A 20,188-nucleotide genomic window follows, 5' to 3' on the forward strand; every position below is an offset into this window, starting at 1 on the left:
AGTCACATTGTCACTCGGAACTGATTGAAATAGTGGGTTTCGACATCGTTCCAAACCACACTCCAAAAAATTAAACCAAAGTAAAACTTCTTTATTGATATATTTTGATATGGCAACACACAAAAATAAATCTCTGCAAAAAAACACAACAAATTGATGCAAACAGCAATTGAACATATAGTGAACACTAGACAGGGTTATCCAGAGGGTGAATGGAGGAGAGGCAAGTAGGGGAAATGGCAGATGGCTTCTTGCACAGGTCTTCCTATTTGTTTCATTGGGGCTTGTGCGGGCAAACACTGTCACAGATTATGACCTGCAGCAGAAATCTAAACTGGACCAAAACCAGGATAATTGCCATGTTTTCTCCTCCAGTGAACTTTGGAACCTGTAATTCTGTGAGGATTCTAAAGCATCTATCTTGTGGTGCCCTAACACTGGCTTTCAGAAAACCAGTAAAAAGCTTTTGTAGATTCTTTGGTTTGGTTTCCCTAAGTGCCTATTCACAAAAGTATCATTAACTATTTTGTACTAATAAGTGCGAGATGATTACCACATGTTATCTCAGCCAAAACAACAGTGTGGCTTCTTTCATCTTAGGCAAACAAATTTTGCATGTGGCATAAGAATTTGTGGATTAGAAGCCACTTCATCAGACAAAGAGGATTCAAGTTCACGAAAGCTTGTGCTGCTATTAATCCATTTGTCTCTAAAAGTGCCCTAAGCCTCTTTGTTGCTTTTGCTGCTGCACACTAATGTATCTACCTCTCAGGAAATTGTTGCCTCTCACTCCAAGGGAGTTAGAAATAAATCACGGAGAACCCACATCCCACCCATTTCAACGCCTTGATAATTGGTCCAAAAGAATGACCGAAGCATATTAAGAGGCAACAATCTGTAATAATGGGTCCTGAAAACCCACTTAACTGTAATGGTTATCCAGAAATAAATATTGCCCATTACTCCAGCTATACTCCTCCCATTTGTGGTCTACTTTAAATTATGAACATCTATACTCCGCTTACCCTGCAACAGATCTTGGAGAATTAGCTAATAAAGATTCATTCACTGGCTGCTTGAAAAGATGTACTTTTGATATGATACAAAGCAGTAAGCTGTCTGGTTGGAAAGATTTGGGATGATAGCTGAATTAAATGAGAAGAGTGTCCATATGAACCTACATGCCCACTGGCCTGGATAGGGTTGCAATAACTGGTTAGCCTATTCGCACTTCTGCGTTAAAAGTCCCCTGCAAACTGGTTCTGATAATAGGGCTCATTGCCCACAACTGTTTTCGACATTGTGGAAAATTGCAGCAAATTTGACGTCGTCAATTTACCCTCTTTCTGAAAATGGCAACCAAGACTTTCTGCTACAAATAGAAGGCCGTTGTTTCTCCAGCGCAACCTCCCTCCTCTTTGTAGCCCTGGATTTTCCACCTGTACAACCACACCAAGGTGTTTTCTGCACAGCTGCGAAAAAGCAACAGCTCAAACCCCTTGTCTTCTAGAAGGAAAAAGAGGTTTGGTGAAACTAAAGGTGGCTGGGAAACCAGGACTCCTGGTTTAAGATCACTGTCTCTACCTTGCAGATACCATACAAACAGGAAAAAGGATGTGGTCGGAAACACTGGTGGTGCAAGCGTTTCTCTCCTGGGCTCCTCCGCCCTTCCACCAGCTCCGAACGGACCGGGAATGGAGTGTCCTAATATACTGGAATGGGGGTAGAAAGGGGCATAAGAAGTGTGTCCTCCGTTGGTCTTTTAGGAAGAGGCTACTCCTGGTTAGCTGGGGGTGGAGGGAACACGATCTCCTGAGAGGACTGCATGGTGGATTCTGGGAGTTTACCATTTGCTTGCCCAGAAGCCTCTGGGCTGGAGCCTCCGCCAGCATCTCCACAAAGCAGTTTCTGGTTCTCCCCGCTCTCTCCTTTCTCGCCTATTTCCTCCATGGCCACCGAAGGCACCCTCGACTGACGCTTGCCGGAGAACGTGATGAGTGTGTTGCGCTTGGTCTCCTCTTCCTTTGCAGGCGCTGCCCCTTGCTCGACATCACGATCCAAGGCCGAGTCGTCTGGCAGCGCCACCTGCCCTGCCCACCCCTCGTTGAAGCTGGTTGAGCCAGAGCGGCGCCTTCGCCTGCAAAGGAGGACGGCAGTCAAGAGGATCAGGAACAGAAGGGCACAGAGGACAGCGGCCACAATTATTCCAGTCTGGCTCTTCTCAGAACTTGCTCTTGGGCCAAGGACAGGGCTTGTTGTTTGGGGGACAGCTGTGGTGGTTGAGGGCCACTGAGCAGGCCAATGGGTGCGGTTGTCCATTGTTTTGGTGTCATCTACCACATCTTGTTCTGGCTTCGGACTTGGCTGTGCTTCACCCTTGGTAGTCTGTTTTGAATTTGACCTTGGTTTGAGGCCAGATATACCCCCAACGGTAGTCTCGAGAGGGGCTGTTGTTGTATTGAGAGGGTTTGCCATGCCACTGGTTGTACCAGTTTTTTGTCCCACAGCAGCTGCTTCTGTGGTAGGGCTGATTGCAAATTTTTGTCCCACAACAGCTGCTTCTGTGGTAGGGCTGATTGCAAATTTTTGTCCCACAACAGCTGCTTCTGTGGTAGGGCTGATTGCAAATTTTTGTCCCACAACAGCTGCTTCTGTGGTAAGGCTGATCGCAGGGCCGGTAGAGGGATGGCGGCCTGATGTATTGTTGGTGATAGTTTCATCTTCATCTGTGCTGCTATCTTGGAGAGCAGTCTCTGTAGTGGCTGCTTTTAGAGACAGTTTTTTAGCTGCAGCAGTGGGCTGAGACAAGGGGAGAGCTGAAGGCTTGGCTGGAGAGGCAGAGGTTGCAAGCTCTGTGCCCACCCTTTCAGTTGTGAAAGTTGACGTGGGGGGAAAGATGGTGGTCCCCACAGGCCGTGTGTCTGAAGTAGCAGAAACTTGCCCATCAACATGTGCAGCCATGGTCAAAAGAATAAGGATGACAAAGGGCATGCCGTAGCCAATTATTTGCCTGAGAAGGGATCGCGTTTCCATGGCGGCAGAACTCCAGAGGGCAGGGCCTGCTTGGCTAGTGATATGTAGTGGAGCAACACGGAACAGCAACCTGGGAACAAAATGTGAAAAGTTTTTAAAAAACATTTTTCCCCCTGGAAGATTGCACTGAAAAGAGAGGGGAGCAAGAGAATATCTAAACACCTGGGTTTTTAAAATTAGGGACCCGTGAATCCTTCTGATGGGTTGGGGACTTCATGCTCAGGACACCCCACAGCAAAATTCCTTTCCAGCATTTAACAAGGTCTGGAGCTGACCGCACCCTTTCTCTAGTCTTGCAAACTAGTTTTATTTGGTGAATTGATTTGTATTGCTTTAATGTAAAAGCTGTTCGCTAGTAACATAAAAGGAAGCTGTCTTATACAGAGTCAAACCACTTGGTCTATCTAACTCAGTGCTGTCCCCACTCACTTGTAATGGCTCCCCGGGATTTCAGACAGGGATCTTTTCCCCAGCCCTGGGGATTAAACCCGGGACATTCTGCACTCAAAGCAGATGCTCTAACCACTGTGCTATCAACCTTCCCCAGCGGCTTTGAAATGAACATGATATACATTGGATAAGAGCAGGGCCATCTTAAGCATATCTGGTGCCGTTTGCAAAGATTCCTCTGCCGCCCCCCCCCCCCCGGCAACTCCAAAACAAGGGAGGGGGTGGTGGAAAATGTCCTCTGCCTCCCCCACCACCCCCATCCCTGGCGTGATGGTGGCAATCAAGCAGGAAAACTGCTGGCGGACATGCTCTCCAGTGTCGGGCCGCCTGAGAAGGTAGCCCAGGAAGGCTGCGCAGGAGGAGGACAGCAACCAGGAGCAGGGCCATCTTTAGCAGATGCAGAGGATTGGGGGGGGGGGAGCTGCACGCCTGTCAGCCATATAGTTGGCGGGGCGCAGCTGGCGGGCGTGCAGGGAAAGGGGAGGCTGCCGGCAAAGCCGCGCAGCTCCCCCACTCGTTAGGGCGCCTCTGAGAGGCCAGCGCCCTGGCGCAACGAACCACTGAGTCCAATGGGAAAGACGGCTCTGGATAAGAGAGAAAAATATAGATAGCTAGAAAGAAAGAGAGTTGTATGCAAATCTAGAAGGACAGAAGCATATGATGAATAAAAGGATGTATTTGTGGGATACTCAGTCCCATATAACCAACGTGCTTAACTCTAATTAATGCATGGAGGGGTTAAGACCATAGAGTAAGCTGTCCTGCCGGGCTTAGGTCACTCTCTCTTATCTTGGGAGAAAGGGTTATCAAGCTTTCATTCTTCCCATTACACCATTTGCACTCCTGCAAGTAAGGAGGCTAAGCTAGTTGCTCCAGCTTAGCTTCATGGCTTTCTGCAAGCCATGCTTTTGTTTCTAGGCAAATAAACATTCACCACTTTAGAACTTTAGTTTTACTGCCTGTCTTTTTCTGACTGCTATATGAGAAAGCACATGAACCTGATACAGTATTTGAAGATTTTGTATGCAAACCATTTTTAACTTGCCAAACATGTAGTCTCTTTCTATGCTAAGGGAAGAGGAGGACTTAGGAAGCATCTTAGAAGGGGATATTTTAAAGATCCAACAGCCTATATTTCCACGCTTTACTTTGCTGTGTATTTTTTAAAATTTTAAATCTCTGCTTGGGTTCTCTTACCAAAGAGTACTTGTGCCAAACATGGATCTTGGCATCTGCGAATTCTCTTTTAAACCAGACAACAAATGAACCAGCAGTATTTTCAAGTCAGGTGCGTGAGAACTTTAAAAAAATGGGGCTCCAATCAAGAGGAATTCCTAAGGAATATGGTGGACAGGAGCACTCACTATTTTGTGCCTGGGGATTGGTTGAGGGCAGAACTGCCTACAACCGTTCTAGGAAGGGTTACCACAAGGAGTGGCACTTCCTACCAGGCAGACACATTTCTCACGTCTGAAATCCACATACATCTGCAGGAGGGCAGCAACCGATGCATCACCGGAAAAGGAGGAAATGCATCACTCAAAAAAAGTTAAGAAATGATGGCACATATAATTTATATGCATAGCTGAAAAATTAGAATGATGGGGAGGGGCTGAGAAGAGAAATGTTAATTGTGTGTTTCATGCTATATGGCCAGTTAAGCAGTTACGGTAGGTGGCAAAACATTGCCCAGTGTCAACAGGTGGACAGGACAGCCCATTTGTCAATCATGTGACATCACTGGGGTTTCATGTGACTGACAGGCAGGTTGTTCCTCCCACCTGTCAAAATCTCTTGTGTGGGGTTCCCAAGCACCCCACAGCCAGCTTGACTGTTGGTGCTTGACCCTTTGCTTTTTTTTTTTAATAAATAATTTTTATTGAGTTTTCAGTTAATTATTACATTTTAATTATTATTTTTTACAAACTTTAAAATATCCAGTGACTTCCCTTCTTCTCCTTCCATGGTTCATGTTACATATCACACATTCCTGCATATTTTACTATAATCATTCAAATCAATTTTCCACTTTTACACCAATCAAATATTGTTTACTCTGTTGAATGCTGCCAGTGTTTTCAGCTGAGTACCATTATTTTCCATATATTCAATAAATATGTTCCACTCTTCTTTAAATATATATTCTTCTTGCTCTCTTATTCTGTGTGTTAAGCCTGCAAGTTCTAACATCTTAAGTTGCCAATCTTCTTTACATGGGACCTCACTCACTTTCCATTCTTGGGCTAAGAGAACACGGGCCGCTGTTGTTGCATACATAAATAAACTTCTGGCACCTGGGAAATTCTGTCTGGGTTATTCCCAACAAAAAAGACTCTGGTTTTTTGGGGGAAGGTAAATTTAAACATTTTTTTTCAACTCATTATAAATCATTTCCCAATATTCTTTTACCTTTCTGCATGTCCACCACATATGAAAAAAAGTTCCTCCCATTTCTTTACATTTCCAACACGTATCTGATTCAGCTTTATACATCTTAGCCAACCTACTCGGAACTAAATACCATCTATGAATCATTCTCAAATAGTTCTCTTTCAGAGAATAATGTGTGGTAAATTTCAAATCTCTTTTCCAGTGTTTCTCCAAGAGATTTAGGTCGATATTGTGTCCTATATCTATTCCCCAGTGTGGAGTGCTTGACCCTTTGGGAAGTACTGAACAAAGGGCTGGAAAAGTGTGTCTTTCTCTCCCCCCCCCCCCAAAAAAAATCAGCTGATAGAGGCGGAGATAGAAGCTCAGATTTTTCAGGTATCAACAACATGGAGGGAAACTCCTTCGTATAGCCCACAAAATGCTTCCACAACAAGGCACAGGAGCACATCTTGCTTCAGGCAAAAGAACAAGCGGGAATTTCCTTTAAGCTCCCAGTAGTTCCTGTGAAGCCACACCTGGGCATGGTTTGGGGGGAAACAGCTCTCATGGGCCAAATTGGGACCTCTGGCAGGTCAGGTTTGGCCCATGGGCTGGTGGTTCCCCACCCCTGATTGAAGGGATCTCTTTTATTAGGGTTCAGGATCTAGAATTAGCACACTGTGCCACTTGGACGGGACACACCTTCCTACAGAGGAGCCATTCAAACAAAGGGCTGCTGTCCTCTGTAAAGTAGGAGACAGGACCAGTTTATTTCTGCAGCCTTCTCAAGTCTTACCCCACAAATCAAATTGAGCGAGGAGGAACTGAAAGAGACAGGAAAGGGCGGGGAGCAAGGCTGATGTGGTTTGGGGGGGGGGGAGGAAGCAGGGATCGGAAGAGGAAGGTGTGGAACGAGCCGATAGCTGAGAAAGACAAGTGAGGAAGACCACATACGAACAGGTTTCCATGCTCCAGATTTCCCTTGTGGTTTTAATTTGAATGCATTATAGACACGAGCATTTTTTTTACATTTCAGAAGCTTCCAATCTTTGTTAGAAGCAGCCCAGAGTGGCTGGGGAGACCCAGCCAGATGGGCAGGGTACAATTATTATTATTATTATTATTATTATTATTATTATTATTATGCAGATTGCATGAGTGATGGCTCAAGAGCTCAGCGGCAGAGCCCATGCATTGAGTACTAAAAATCCCAGGAGCTGCAATATAAGATGAGCCCTATCAGACCAGGCTGTTCGGGACCTGGAGAGAGGCTCTGTATAAATGCCATGCATATATTTGGGAAAAGAAAAAAAAACCCAGAGAAGAGTCTAGAATGGAGTTGCCATCTTTGGAATCTCATCTGTGCTTGTGCATTTTTCAGAGTTATATCATGCCTGAGCTCTTTTGTGGCAAGAGCCTGCTGTATCAGGCCAGTGGCCCATCTAATCCAGCATCTGTTCTCACACGCAGCCAGAGTGCAACCCTCCTGTGGTTTCCAGGAACTGGTATCCAACAGTATTACTGCCTCCAGCAGCGGAGGCGGAACAGAGTCACCACCATAGCTAGTCATTGATAGCCTTGCCTCCATGAAAAGGTCTAATTTTCTTTTACAGCCATCCAGACTGGTGAACATCCAAGCCGTGGCCTAGCCGGTGAGGCTGCCCAACTCAATGGTTCGGAGGGACAAAATCTCCCCACCCAGCAAGGCCACACCCAGGATTTTCCACTCAGGAAGAATAACACACTTTGCTGACGGAAGTGGCCTGTAGTACGAGCGGCAGAGCTAACCGCTCACAACGCCACCTCGCCATCCGGTACTAACGGGCAGCTAGGGGGCAGGAGGAACCATTCAATCCTGTCCTCATTTAAAGGCGAACCTTTCACTTTCTGAAACAATACATGAACCAAAACGCAGCCGTGCTTTGCAGTTTGCCAATTTTGCAGCACGGTTCTCCAGCCGAGTCACACGTACAGAAATGAAGCAAAGTGTGCACACAAAAAATGCACATGTGGGTGAAAATATTGTACAAAAATGCATTCTATTGGGGGAAATTGCTTTGCAAAAATGTGTAGACTAGGCACAATTGCATACAAAAATAAAAATACGTATATTAGGAGAAATTAGCACTGAAATTTTCAACTAGACTCTTTTTAAAAAATTGTCAGTTGATGTGGAAATGTGAAGAGTTGAAGATATGAGAAATGGAGAGAAACTGAAAATGGGCAGATATACCCATCATTCCTTCCCGATCCAGTGGGTGTGGTCAGAGGCAGATTTGGAAGCACTGGGCGCTGAGTATAGGGAGCGGTGTAGCTATGATATAGCAAATAGATCAGAATGGAAGGTGAGAGGTGGGGCTGTCAAATTTTGGCCCTGCAAAGGATGCCACTGAAATCTGAAAGAGCAAAGTCCGCTCTTGGTGTGGTCCAAAGGCACATGAGTCTACTCCCTTATGGATGCAAAGAAGGCTCAGTGCTGATCAGTGCCTGGATGGGAGACCAGCTGAGAACTTACATGTACACTGCCTTGAGTTCCATAATCAGAAAAAGGCGGGATACCATTGTAAGAAGGACGGTAGGAGTCAACCCAAAACCTGCTGAAATCCCATGGTGGCTTGATGCTGAGGAAGAGAGCAAGCAAATGGCTCCGTCCTCATGCCCACCCAGAGGGAAAGGCTAGCAGAGACTGCAACTCCTTCAGCTCATTTGTCACATTTTCCTCACTCAGTGAAGGTTAGCAAAAGGCGGTGGCAGCCAGGGCTGGCGGTTAGTCCCCTGGTCAGGAATGGGCTGTGACACCTGCCCAGCCATACCATACCCTCCAAGGCCTTGAAGCCAAAATCCAGGATGCCATCTTCCTGAGCTGCATTTTCCGATTTTTTATCATGAGAACATCATGGTCATGGTTTCCCCCCCCTCCAAAAAAAAAAAAAAAACACTCTTTTGGGCAAGGCACCCAAAAACGAATGTTTGGGGATACCATGTGCTATCACGCCCTGAAGAAAGCGCTTTTCCGCGGGTGGGGGGATTGCGCCGCAAAACCATGCAAGATCACAGCAACCAAAATGGCCACTTTTCTCTCATGATAAAAAAAAAAGGATGCCCCATTTTTTCCTGGAACACTTGTGGGGTATGCAATATCAACTTCTGACACCTCCACCATGCCCCAGAGCTGGGATTAGGAATATGTGTGTATGTGTGTGCCTGTTGAATAGGAAGCTGGCAACTGGTGGTGGCCATGAAGAGATTTCTTCAGACAAAGGACCGTTTCCTCTCATGGGAACCTGGCTGTTCTTCCATATCAACAGGGAAGACCCAGGCTAGGCTTTCCAGAAAGAAACATCCAAGGGTGGAGTCTGGAAAGTTAAGATAGAGCACATGACATAGTATTTGGGGGAATACTTCAAGGGCAAGTGGTATTGCTAAGGGAGTTGGGTGACGCAGTGGAAGCTGAAGCCCATTGAGGGACATCTTGGCCAAGGCCTGCTCTGAAATCTTAAACTGGCACTGCCCAAGGCCCTGCCTGCTGCCACTTGCAGCTGAAGAATTTCCCTCACGTACCAAGTCCTGTGCCCAGTCCAAATATCCCTGCCAACCACTTTGGCACCACAGTAATTATGGCCATTAGAGAATTACTGTAAATTCAGAGGCTCGTGTTATTTTGCCACCCTCCACCCTCGAACGTTTCCTTCATCTTAAGAAGCTGCCAGGCTCCTACGAAAGGAGACGGCCCTTTAGGTATCCTAGTCTGATGTTGAGACATTCTCTTAATGAGATAATTGTGTGGAAATGCTGCCTGTGTGCTGCAACACTGTATATACGTTTATTATATTTCTATCCTGCCTTTCAGCAGGAAACCACAATGTGTCTCATGGAAGGAACGTAAAACAAAAATGGGTCAAAGGAGGCCAATGGAAGGAGCCTCACTGTGTGCGCCCCACAAAATGGCTGACCGCTGAGAGAACCTGGGGAGAGGAGGGGCCGGGTGGCAGTTGTGTAAGGCGGGTGGATGGAAAGGGCCGCTCCCTCTTCCTGCCACAGCCTGCTGCTTCTCTTTCTAGTGTTTCTCTCATACTGCCATAATTAAAAGAAATAGAAGCAATAAAATATAAGTAAGTAAGAAAGAAAGAAAGCTGAATGATCAGGGTTGTTCCAGCCCACGGCAGTTCTCTGCCTGAAGCATTGCCTCATCACTGCTAGGCCCAACCCTCTAAAAAAATATTGCAGTGCCATTTGGACACCTATTTCATGTGTTTCCCTTGTTGTCTCTCCACAGGGCAGGCTCCAAGTCAGGGAAGATCCTGGTATAATATTCCTTGGAGCAGCTTATCCTCCTCCCTAAGGATAAAGAATGAATATATCTGCCCATTTCAGTTTCTCTCAGTTCCTCAGTCTTAAATTAACATCTTTGCATTTCCACAGCAAATTGCAATCTGTTTTTAAAAAAATCCTCATGGAAATTCCTCAGTTTTTTGAGTGCAAAATTCTCTCCAAAAAACCCCATATTTTTAAAAGGTATGCAATTTTGACTATTGGGCACTTTTTTTTTTTGTAAGCAATTTCCTATAATGCAATGGATTTTTCTACATTATCTTTGCTAACGTATGTATTTTTGTGCCTAACACAGGGTTCCCATATTGTGTTTGCGGATTACCAGTGGCCCATAAGCTTCATTCAGGTGGTCTGTGCCATCTCCGCAAAGGACACTTGCACTCTGAAGTCTATCAAATTCTATGGAATTTAAAGTCCAGTACAATCAAATACAGTATAACAAATAAAAGCAGCAACAAAAATGCATTTCAAAATCATGCAGCGTCTAGCACAGCGCATTGCAATTTCTACAGCAGGCAGGGGAAAAAAATCATCAAGTGGTCTGCCAAGACCCTCAACAATTCATGTGGGAGGTGGAAAATTGGAGAAGCACTAACATATGCATTTTTGCACACCTTCTCGGTTTGGGGATCTACACTGCAAAATCTGGAGAGGTGCAAATTCCAAAAGATAATTAATTGTGCATTGCTTGAGAAGCGTGGATTAGGAAGTTTCTCATTAGAATGCAAAAAAAATCTGAATTTCTACCTCATCCCATCCCTCGAGGGACCAGAAAAGTGCTATGAGAGGCTGCCCTGGAAGAAACTCGTCCTTTGAGTGCTTTTCCTGCAGTTTTTGGGAGGGGGATTCCCCCCATCTCACCACAATGGACCATCTTCTGTCAGTTCCTGTGTAGGAGGCTCAGACAGGAGATGCCAAGAGCGTGCACGTTGTGTCTCCTCCACTGCCTCTCTTCTGAATCTACTGTGAGATATCGTAATTGAAGGCGAGTGTAGGGGAAACTTGAGGGCTGCGCAGCACTTTCACTCATCCACGCAGCATGGAATCTGTGACTTATCACTATAGAAAAAGCGTGCTCACTGACTTTCCACGTTTCGGCATGAGCAGCAAAGAGTTTAAGAAATGCATCCAGCATCCAGGAAGGAAAATGTGGTTGTAGACTATAAAACTATATACCTGCCTAGATTATAAGGGTGAAATCAGGACCATAAACCTGATTTAGTCCTGTGGAGACTCCTGTGCTAACTCAAGTCATTTTGCCGCCTGAAGCTGAGCCCCAGAAGTACCGCCTCCCTTCTGTTAGGGCCGGCACTTCAAAAATTCAAATTCCTGCCTTTCCCCATCTCTATATCATGGTCCTGCCTGAAGCAGATTTCTCTATTTTGCCACTTAGTCGAGATGCCTCTTTTCCACTGTTCTTTCAGCTCTTAATCCCAGCTCGGGGCAGACTACTTAGCAGACAAAGTGTTTGATTTAGAGCCAGGTTCAAATCCCGCCTCGGCAGGTCACTAACCTACCTCACAGGGCTGCTGTGAAGATAAAATAGATGCCCAACAGAACTCCTTCGAGGGATGACAGGTGGACGATACAACAAACACACTTTAACAAATCACCTCTCATTTCCGCAGCTGCCACCCCCCCTTCCCCGCAACCATTTCCACCCGATACTTTGCAGTTTTGCTCTATCCCAAATGACCAATGCCCCACCATCCCGCTCCCCTCTACCTTTTGCTTAGGAAGAAGGCTTCACGCAACGCTGGTCCCACCTGTTGAGGGAAGGTTCTTGTGGGGCAGGCCTCAGCTTTGCCTTCGCCTCACCAATATTCTGTTTGGCCAGGCAGGAAGGAGTGAATGAAACCAAGAAGGAGGTGGCGGTGGAGAAATACTGAAAAAGAAGAAGCGACCGTTAAATGCACAGAGAGAGAGGAAGTGGTGTAGTCAGCTTGGCAATGCATCGCGGGTGTGAGAGGGGCCTGCCCACGTTGGGACATGTGGGGAGACCGAGAGGCTCTTGGAACCAAGGACCACCAAAGTTATCCACCCTCCCACACAAAATGCTAGGGCAGCCGACGTGAAGAAAGGGTGCCTCAGAGCTCATGCAGAGTGCACTTGCCTCAGCAGTAAGCAAGCACGATCAGCCCCTGCTCAGCTCCGCTTCCTGCATCCACAGCGGAGGAAGGCACAACCACAGAACAGCCGAGGAAAGTGAGATTGATGGGCTGCCAGGCAAGCAGACTGGCCGTGCAAGTGGATGGTGGTTTTCGTCCTGCTCAGACTGGGGCAGTAACGTCCCTTTTTATTCATCTAGATATCAGTATGCCAACCACAGGCTCCCTGAAGCTGGCAAGCGCTTATCTTCTTTTGCACATCTTCCCCTTACTGCTGTGGGACTGGGTGGGGTATGTGTCTGGGTGTGTGACTTCTCTAGTCTTCCTCTAGAACATCCAGACTTGAGAATATCTCGGTGGTTGCACTTCCACCATCCGCAATGGAGAGGGTCAGTGTGGTGCAGTGGTTAGAGCATCAGACTAGCTGATGGGAGTTGGAGTCCAACAGCATTGGGAGAAGCACAGCATCCCCATCCCCGATTTAAATGGTTGGCCCAAGTGCTACAGGCCCATTTCAAGCAGCAAAACGTTTTTGTTACCTCCAGTCTCTGTACCCACCAGTGTTGTGGCGGATGTATGCAAATCTTGTGTGTTGTGCATGTAGGACTACCAGACTAACCTTGTCTTCTAAGAAGGAAAGTACATTGCACTCTAGGGAGTTTACTCCCAGGTAAGTGGAATTAAGTTTGTAATTAGACTGGGTCCCTTTCTGGCCTGCCCCATGTCTGCAGCCTGGTTCTGGTTTGTCTAATACAGTGGTACCTTGGTTTTTGAACAGCTTAGTTAAAGAAGAACTTGGAACCCAAACACTGCAAAACCGGAAGTGGGTGTTCTGGTTTCCAAACTTTTTTTTGGAAGCCAAATGTGCTCCGTTTTGTGTCCCCCTGTGTGTTTCCTGTTGCGCTGCTACTTTGCGTCCCCCCCAATTGTAATTCAAGCCTTCCATTTTCGACTGCAGTGTTCTAAGGTGATATTTGGAGCTTATATTTGGTGCTTTTGTTTTTGTTATTTATTTTGCGTTTTTTTATTTGAGGCTTTTTCAGTTAATTTGTTTTTGTGACTGTGTGAATCCCAGTTCAGCTATTGATTGATTGATTGATTGATTGATTGTGTGACTGTGGAAATGGATAAAAGCCTCCCATCCAAACAATGACTATCATCGGTGCAGGTAAGAAAGATTTTTTTTTAAACAATTTTATCATCTACAATACTGTTTTATTTATTTTATAGTACAGCTGAGGAAACCAGGAAGTACAACATGTCAAAATCCTTTGAATAGTAAATGGAATCCCATGATTCCACAGCAAACTCAAATGATCAGGAAAACCCTTCCCCAATATCCTCTACACTCCCCAAATAATATTTATTCATTTGATTGATCATAAAATATTTATATATTTGTATTTAATATCTATATATTCCACTATTCATTAAAAAAAATCAGTCATTTTCAACAATCATATAAATAATCACACACATATCAGAAATCAGCCAACTATTTTGAAAAGATGCATTCTTCATTGCCTGCATAAGCCTGACTGAATAGAAAAGTTTTTGGCGGGCTTTCAAAAGCTGAAACAAAAGGTGCCTACTGAATCTCTGTTGACAGAGTATTCCCAGGACTGAGCTGATGACACTAAAGACTTGGTTTCTTCCCAAGCGACTCTTGGGAAGACAATATAAAGACAATATAAATAGATGCTTCACTTTCAGAAGTAGAATTCAGGGCTATTTTAAAATAAGCACACACTGAGCCCCTGGCCCACCTCACCTAGTCTTGTACCCTTTGTGCAGTATGGGCTCTCCAGGGTCTTCAACACTGGGCCACCATTATGCGTTTGAGCTGGAAGAGGGAGCTGAACCTTGGAAAGGCCATAGCTCAGTGGCAGAGCAAACTCTGCTTTGCCGGTTCAATTCCCAGCATCTCCAGGCTTGAAAGCACCCCTGGTGGAAACCCTAGACAAACCACTATGTTCCCCCATGGGACTCCCTGCTCAGCTACCCCGGAATTGTGGCCCAAAACATGGAGATTCAAGGAATTGGACCCAGGGCCTTGTGCGCCCAGCCCCTGAACAAACACCCCACCCCTAGTGGCATAGCAAGAAAACTGCTAGCACATTTGCAAAGCTAAGCAGGGCCCAGTATGGTTTCAAATTGGATGGGAGACAGCGTGTTGAGATGCCTGCATCGCAGCGGGTCAGACTACATGGCCCATGGGGTCCCTTCCAATGCTACAATCTTATGATGAACTGCCACGGCACTTGGGCTTCATGGTGGACCCTGTCAGCGTGGTGTGTTGGGAAGGCAAATTTAAGCCTTTTCTCCCCTGTTGCAGTCTCGAAAAAAAATGCCCCTCCCCATGGTTGATTCCAAATGAGATGTCCGGCTCATTTGGGGCCTCAGCAGGGGTGGCAGAGCAAAAGGCTTCTCCGGGCACCGAGATAAGCGCAAAGGGAAGCTTTTCACCTGCTCAGTTGTGGCATGGCAGCATTTTGTTTCAGGCCGCAGGGCACGAAGAAACGAAAGTCACAGAAGGGATGCCTGTCTGGGGCAGCCTGATAAGGGCCCATGAACTGCAACGGTTGAACAACAAAAGGAGGTCGATAAGGCAAGACCAACACAGGAACGGCTGGGTGGTTAAACTGCAAAGTTAGACGGGTTAATCTAGGTCTTCAAGGATGCGCTGGTGTACATATGAAACTCTTGAGGTGAGAGGAAGGTAACAGAGGAGTAGTACAGTCTCACCACTGTAACACAGTCCGAGAGCTTAAAGGGCTGATCTCAGAGCGATTCTTTCAAAAAACATAGAATTTATTTCACACAAACACACACTATATTTGGGGCTTAGGTGTTTGGAAGCGGAGGAGATGTCCCAGGGCGTATTTTCAGCATTACTACAATCCTACCACATCCCTGAGTGAGCGGGCTTCATGGTTTGGAAGCCCCACGTCAACCAAGGGGGTCAGACGAGGGTCAGAAGCAGAGCAGGAGAGAGAGGACCACTGCCATGATGATTCCAAGGCTTGCTGTAAGACCACCAGATCCAGCTGTTGCAGCTGGTGTGGTAGTTGATGGTCGGCAGCCAGCCCCACAGTCCCTGTTACCATGGGTTTGGGTTGAATTCCTCTCATCTAACTTAGGCGGTGCCCTCATTTCTCCTTCTCCCTTAGGCTGTCCTGGTTTTGCGCTTGGTTTTTTGCCAGGTGACCTCTCAGTGGTGCTGATGGTCGCATTCGGAGGCCGTTTTGCAGCTGCACTCAATTCTTTGGAAAGAGGCTTCAAGGCAGCAGAGGTTTCTCCAGAGGTATTGTTCTTTCCACTTTCTCCGGACGTCTGAATTGTCTCCGAAGCGGTTGCATTTTGAGATGATTCATTAGCTGCAACAGGGGGATGAGACAAAGATTTGTCTGGAGGTTGTGTGGTTGCATTCTCATCACCATTTGTGGCCACGGCCAAAAGGATAAGGAAGCCCAAAGGCATGCTGTAGCCCATTATCTGCCTGAGAAGAGATCTTGTTTCCATAGTGTCAGAACTCCAGAAGGCAGCGGAGCAACAAGGAACAGCAACCTGAGGACAAAACATAAAAGAAATATCCAAGAGCTAATTGGGTTGAATTAGCAAAAATGACGACAGCAATTAGAGTGGAATCTAATCAAAATCTCAAACAGGAATGGAAATGTGTAGAAGAATACATGACCAAAAGATGCTCCAACAAGACTTTATTGATATGTATAGACTGATTTCACAAAGTTAAGTTAAGCTAATCAGATATATAAGATTGAATGTTTAATTATTAAGATACAAAATTACAATCTCAATAATAAAGTTACAAAATAGTAACAAGGAAGTCACGCAGGGGTGGAAGAAAGACACAGGGCAAGAAATAAGAAATGGATAAATGCTGGTACATAATGAAATATGAAAATATGAATTTACGAATATAAAGTATATGTATCATTATGTAAAGATTTCATATATCATAGAATCATAGAATCATAGAGTTGGAATAGACCACAAGGGCAATCGAGTCCAACCCCCTGCCAAGCAGGAAACACCATCAGAGCACTCCTGACATATGGTTGTCAAGCCTCTGCTTAAAGACCTCCAAAGAAGGAGACTCCACCACACTCCTTGGCAGCAAATTCCACTGTCGAACAGCTCTTACTGTCAGGAAGTTCTTCCTAATGTTTAGGTGGAATCTTCTTTCTTGTAGTTTGGATCCATTGCTCCGTGTCCGCTTCTCTGGAGCAGCAGAAAACAACCTTTCTCCCTCCTCTATATGACATCCTTTTATATATTTGAACATGGCTATCATATCACCCCTTAACCTCCTCTTCTCCAGGCTAAACATGCCCAGCTCCCTTAGCTGTTCCTCATAAGGCATCGTTTCCAGGCCTTTGACCATTTTGGTTGCCCTCCTCTGGACACGTTCCAGTTTGTCAGTGTCCTTCTTGAACTGTGGTGCCCAGAACTGGACACAGTACTCCAGGTGAGGTCTGACCAGAGCAGAATACAGTGGCACTATTACTTCCCTTGATCTAGATGCTATACTCCTATTGATGCAGCCCAGAATTGCATTGGCTTTTTTAGCTGCCACGTCACACTGTTGGCTCATGTCAAGTTTGTGGTCAACCAAGACTCCTAGATCCTTTTCACATGTACTGCTCTCAAGCCAGGTGTCCCCCATCTTGTATTTGTGCCTCTCATTTTTTTTTGCCCAAGTGCAATACTTTACATTTCTCCCTGTTAAAGTTCATCTTGTTTGTTTTGGCCCAGTTATCTAATCTGTCAAGGTCGTTTTGAAGTGTGATCCTGTCCTCTGGGGTGTTAGCCACCCCTCCCAGTTTGGTGTCATCTGCAAATTTGATCAGGATGCCCTTGAGTCCATCATCCAAGTCATTGATAAAGATGTTGAATAAGACCGGGCCCAAGACAGAACCCTGTGGCACTCCACTAGTCACTCTTCTCCAGGATGAAGAGGAACCATTGATATATGTATTGCAACATTAATAATAAATAAATAAATAAATAAATAAATGGGGGGAAAGAAATATCCAAGGGCATGCATTGAGAAGAGAGGGCAGCCAGCAGCTACCTCAACTCATAGGCTTTTAAATCAGAGAAGTACAAGTTTGAAAGGGTAGTTGGCGTTTGGTTCATTGGTTTGGAAAACGCAAATCTGATGCGTTTGAATTTCTACCTAATTTGTTATGAATGAATTCCTCTCCATCTCTACAGTTCAACCCCATCATTGTGTTTTTCCAGTTGCAAGGGTTTCGTTATGGCCTCTGCCCGTGTGACAGAGTTTGGGTGGAGATGAGCTTTCCCTTTCATGCATCAACAAGGATGGCGATGCCTGTCTCCACTGGCTTCCAGAGAGATCACTTGCCCCATGCAGCAACTGACCGAGGATCTGGACTGAGGATTTCTACAGCGCTTGGGGACACGGCCCTATTTAGGTGGTATCAAGGTGGTCCGAGGGCTTGATTCCCTGCCGTAACCTGGTCTGTGGGAATGCAGGGAAGCAGCTGCACCAGGTGCCCAGAGGGATGAAATATTTTAAATACATTTAATTAGTATTCGCAACCCGCAGCTCAACATATTAAAAGGGTGCAGGTGGTGAATCCTAGAATGTGGCCAGGCGTGCAGAATCCGGCTGAGACGCTGGACTTGCCATGTTTCAACAGGCCTTCCTCATCATGTGGCAATCTTATCGTTTCTAGACAGCTGTCAGCTCTCCATTTTCAACTCACGGCTGGCGCCGCCACCAGGCAAGGCCGGGCATCTGTCATTTCCGTGGCCCAGAAAGCAAACAAAAGATGGCATAGATTTATGAGGATTTTGCATGTGTAAATGTATATGTATAGTTAGTATATGTATAGCTGCAAATTAAAACTAACATTGACTGTCGGTGACCTGTCTATCTCCTTGGCCAATTGTTCATATTATATATTAATATATTAGTTATATCCTGCCCATCTGGCTGGGTTTGCCCAGCCACTTTGGGTGGCTCCCAACAGAATATTAGTAATAATAAAGCAATGGCAACTGTTGGTAGGCAACTGCCAGGCACCTCCTGCAATGTACGCAGCATCATTTAAATATCTGGCAGTTGGCCCCTTTAAGATAGTGTTTCCATACATAGCCAGGCCCTTGCTGAAATTTCTGAAATGTCTGGGGAAATCCTGACCCATGTCAGAAGTGTATATTTTGGCGAATTTCCTTAAAAATAGCTCTTAATTTTTTTTAATAAGAAAGCTCAACCAATTTTGTGTCCGGATTTTCACTTTTTAAAATGCGGCAACCCTACTTTAACCCGACTTTAACAAGTGATTCAGAGGGCTGGCCTTGCTGGAGAGCTTACTACTACGCTTTGCAGGCTCCCAGGCCTCGTGAAGGATAAAGTTCTGTTCTACTATTAATTCGGTTTGTCACGAGTTTTTTTCGTAAACAGCAGAATGCATCTCTTTATGACCTAATACTATTATCAGTATTATTATTCTATATCCCATGTTTTCTACAAGCTCAAGGTGGTGTGCATGGTTTCCCACCTCGTCATTTAATCCCCACAACATCCCTGTTAGGTAGGTTAGGCTAAGAGGCAATGACCGGCCCCCACAGGTGAAAACAGGAGCCTATTTCAGCATGAGGGCAGCTGGGGAGCAGCGGGGAGAGAAAGACTGGATAACTTTATTAGCCCCATTAGATTTATCTGTGGCTGAAACATCCTTTCTGGCAGAGCTTCTGTGCGCTTGGTTGCTGTGGGTAGAAGCTCCCCTCCTCTGGCATGAAGGGCAGCATACTACACCTGTTGAATTTCTACCTGCCACTCAGCTGCTAAATTGCAGAAGACCCTTGCCAGAGCTCCACAGGCTGTCCTGCGGGGAACGCAGCGCTGGCCTGAGACTTTTTGCTGCTTGAAGCTGAGTCCAAATTGTGGGCATGCACGCACATAAACACAGCTAAAAATTCAAATTCAAATTAAAAATTCAAATTCCTGCCTTCCTCTATCACAGGAAAGAAAAAGAAGAGATGAAAAGGTGGAACTCGGAATTGAGCAAAGCCTTACCCACTGAAAAACGCCATTCCCAACCCTGTTTCCGCCCCCACCCTTTTGAAAAGCAAAAACCATCAGGGAAGGGCAGCACTGGCAGAGACCAAGCGGGTGCATTGGGGGCGAGTGGGGTGGCTTCTTCGCCATACCTGCCAATGGTCTTGTCGAGCAGTTGCGTCCAGACTAGGCTAGCAAGGTCCCTCTCTGAGCGTCTGCACATCTGCAAGGCGACAAACATTTGTTGACGTCCTCGGCTGCTTATCTCCCCTTGCCTGTCTCCTTATCGGCGCTGGACTGCGGGTGGTGAGAGGGCTTTATCCAGGCCCTCCTCCCGGCATCTTAACATCCAGACCAGAGAATGGTGCCACCGTTATTCGGCAACCGCTATGGAGAGGGCATGGTGCTGGAGGAGACTCTTGAGAGTCCCATGGACTGCAAGAATTTCAAACCTCTCCATTCTTAAGGAAATCAGCCCTGAGTGCTCACTGGAAGGACAGATCCTGAAGTTGAGGCTCCAATACTTTGGCCACCTCATGAGAAGAGAAAAAGACCCTGATGTTGGGAAAGATGGAGGGCACAAGGAGAAGGGGACGACAGAGGACGAGATGGTTGGACAGTGTTCTCAAAGCTACCAGCATGAGTTTGACCAAACTGTGGGAGGCAGTAGAAGACAGGAATGCCTGGCGTGTTCTGGTCCATGGGGTCACGAAGAGTCGGACACGACTAAACAACAATAAACAGTTGTGTGTTGTGTATGATGGCACTAGACTAACCTTCATAGAGTTTTTCTCTCTGAGTGAATCTGGCAGTAGCTAATGTAGGTGCCTTTCCTTGCATCAAT

At 46.0% G+C, this 20,188-nt stretch overlaps 1 protein-coding gene across 6 annotated transcripts; it reads right to left on the reverse strand.

Moving 5' to 3' along the window:
- Positions 1-70: 70 nt before the first annotated feature.
- On the reverse strand, positions 71-19,787 carry SPN (sialophorin). Of its 6 annotated transcripts, none has more exons than XM_077917010.1 (3): positions 19,497-19,673; positions 11,952-12,070; positions 71-3,103 (listed from the first exon to the last, which is right to left on the reverse strand). In XM_077917010.1, the coding sequence occupies exon 3, from the start codon at positions 3,031-3,033 to the stop codon at positions 1,774-1,776; it is 1,260 nt and encodes a 419-aa protein (XP_077773136.1). In that variant the 5' UTR covers positions 3,034-3,103; positions 11,952-12,070; positions 19,497-19,673; the 3' UTR covers positions 71-1,773. The 6 variants fall into 6 exon arrangements, 5 of the variants coding, with proteins under 5 accessions (XP_077773136.1, XP_077773133.1, XP_077773134.1 ...); XM_077917007.1 differs by having other exon boundaries at positions 11,911-12,070; positions 19,497-19,671; XM_077917008.1 differs by lacking the exon at positions 19,497-19,673 and adding an exon at positions 13,056-13,165 and having other exon boundaries at positions 11,911-12,070.
- Between the last annotated feature and the right edge of the window lie 401 nt (positions 19,788-20,188).

The sequence above is a fragment of the Podarcis muralis genome, chromosome 13 (assembly GCF_964188315.1).
Source record: "Podarcis muralis chromosome 13, rPodMur119.hap1.1, whole genome shotgun sequence".
Classification (NCBI taxonomy): Eukaryota; Metazoa; Chordata; class Lepidosauria; order Squamata; family Lacertidae; genus Podarcis; species Podarcis muralis.

What these genes read in the sequence shown, in the direction of transcription:
- SPN (XM_077917010.1), bottom strand. Translation starts at nt 3,033, where the DNA reads ATGGAAACGCGATCCCTTCTCAGGCAAATAATTGGCTACGGCATGCCC.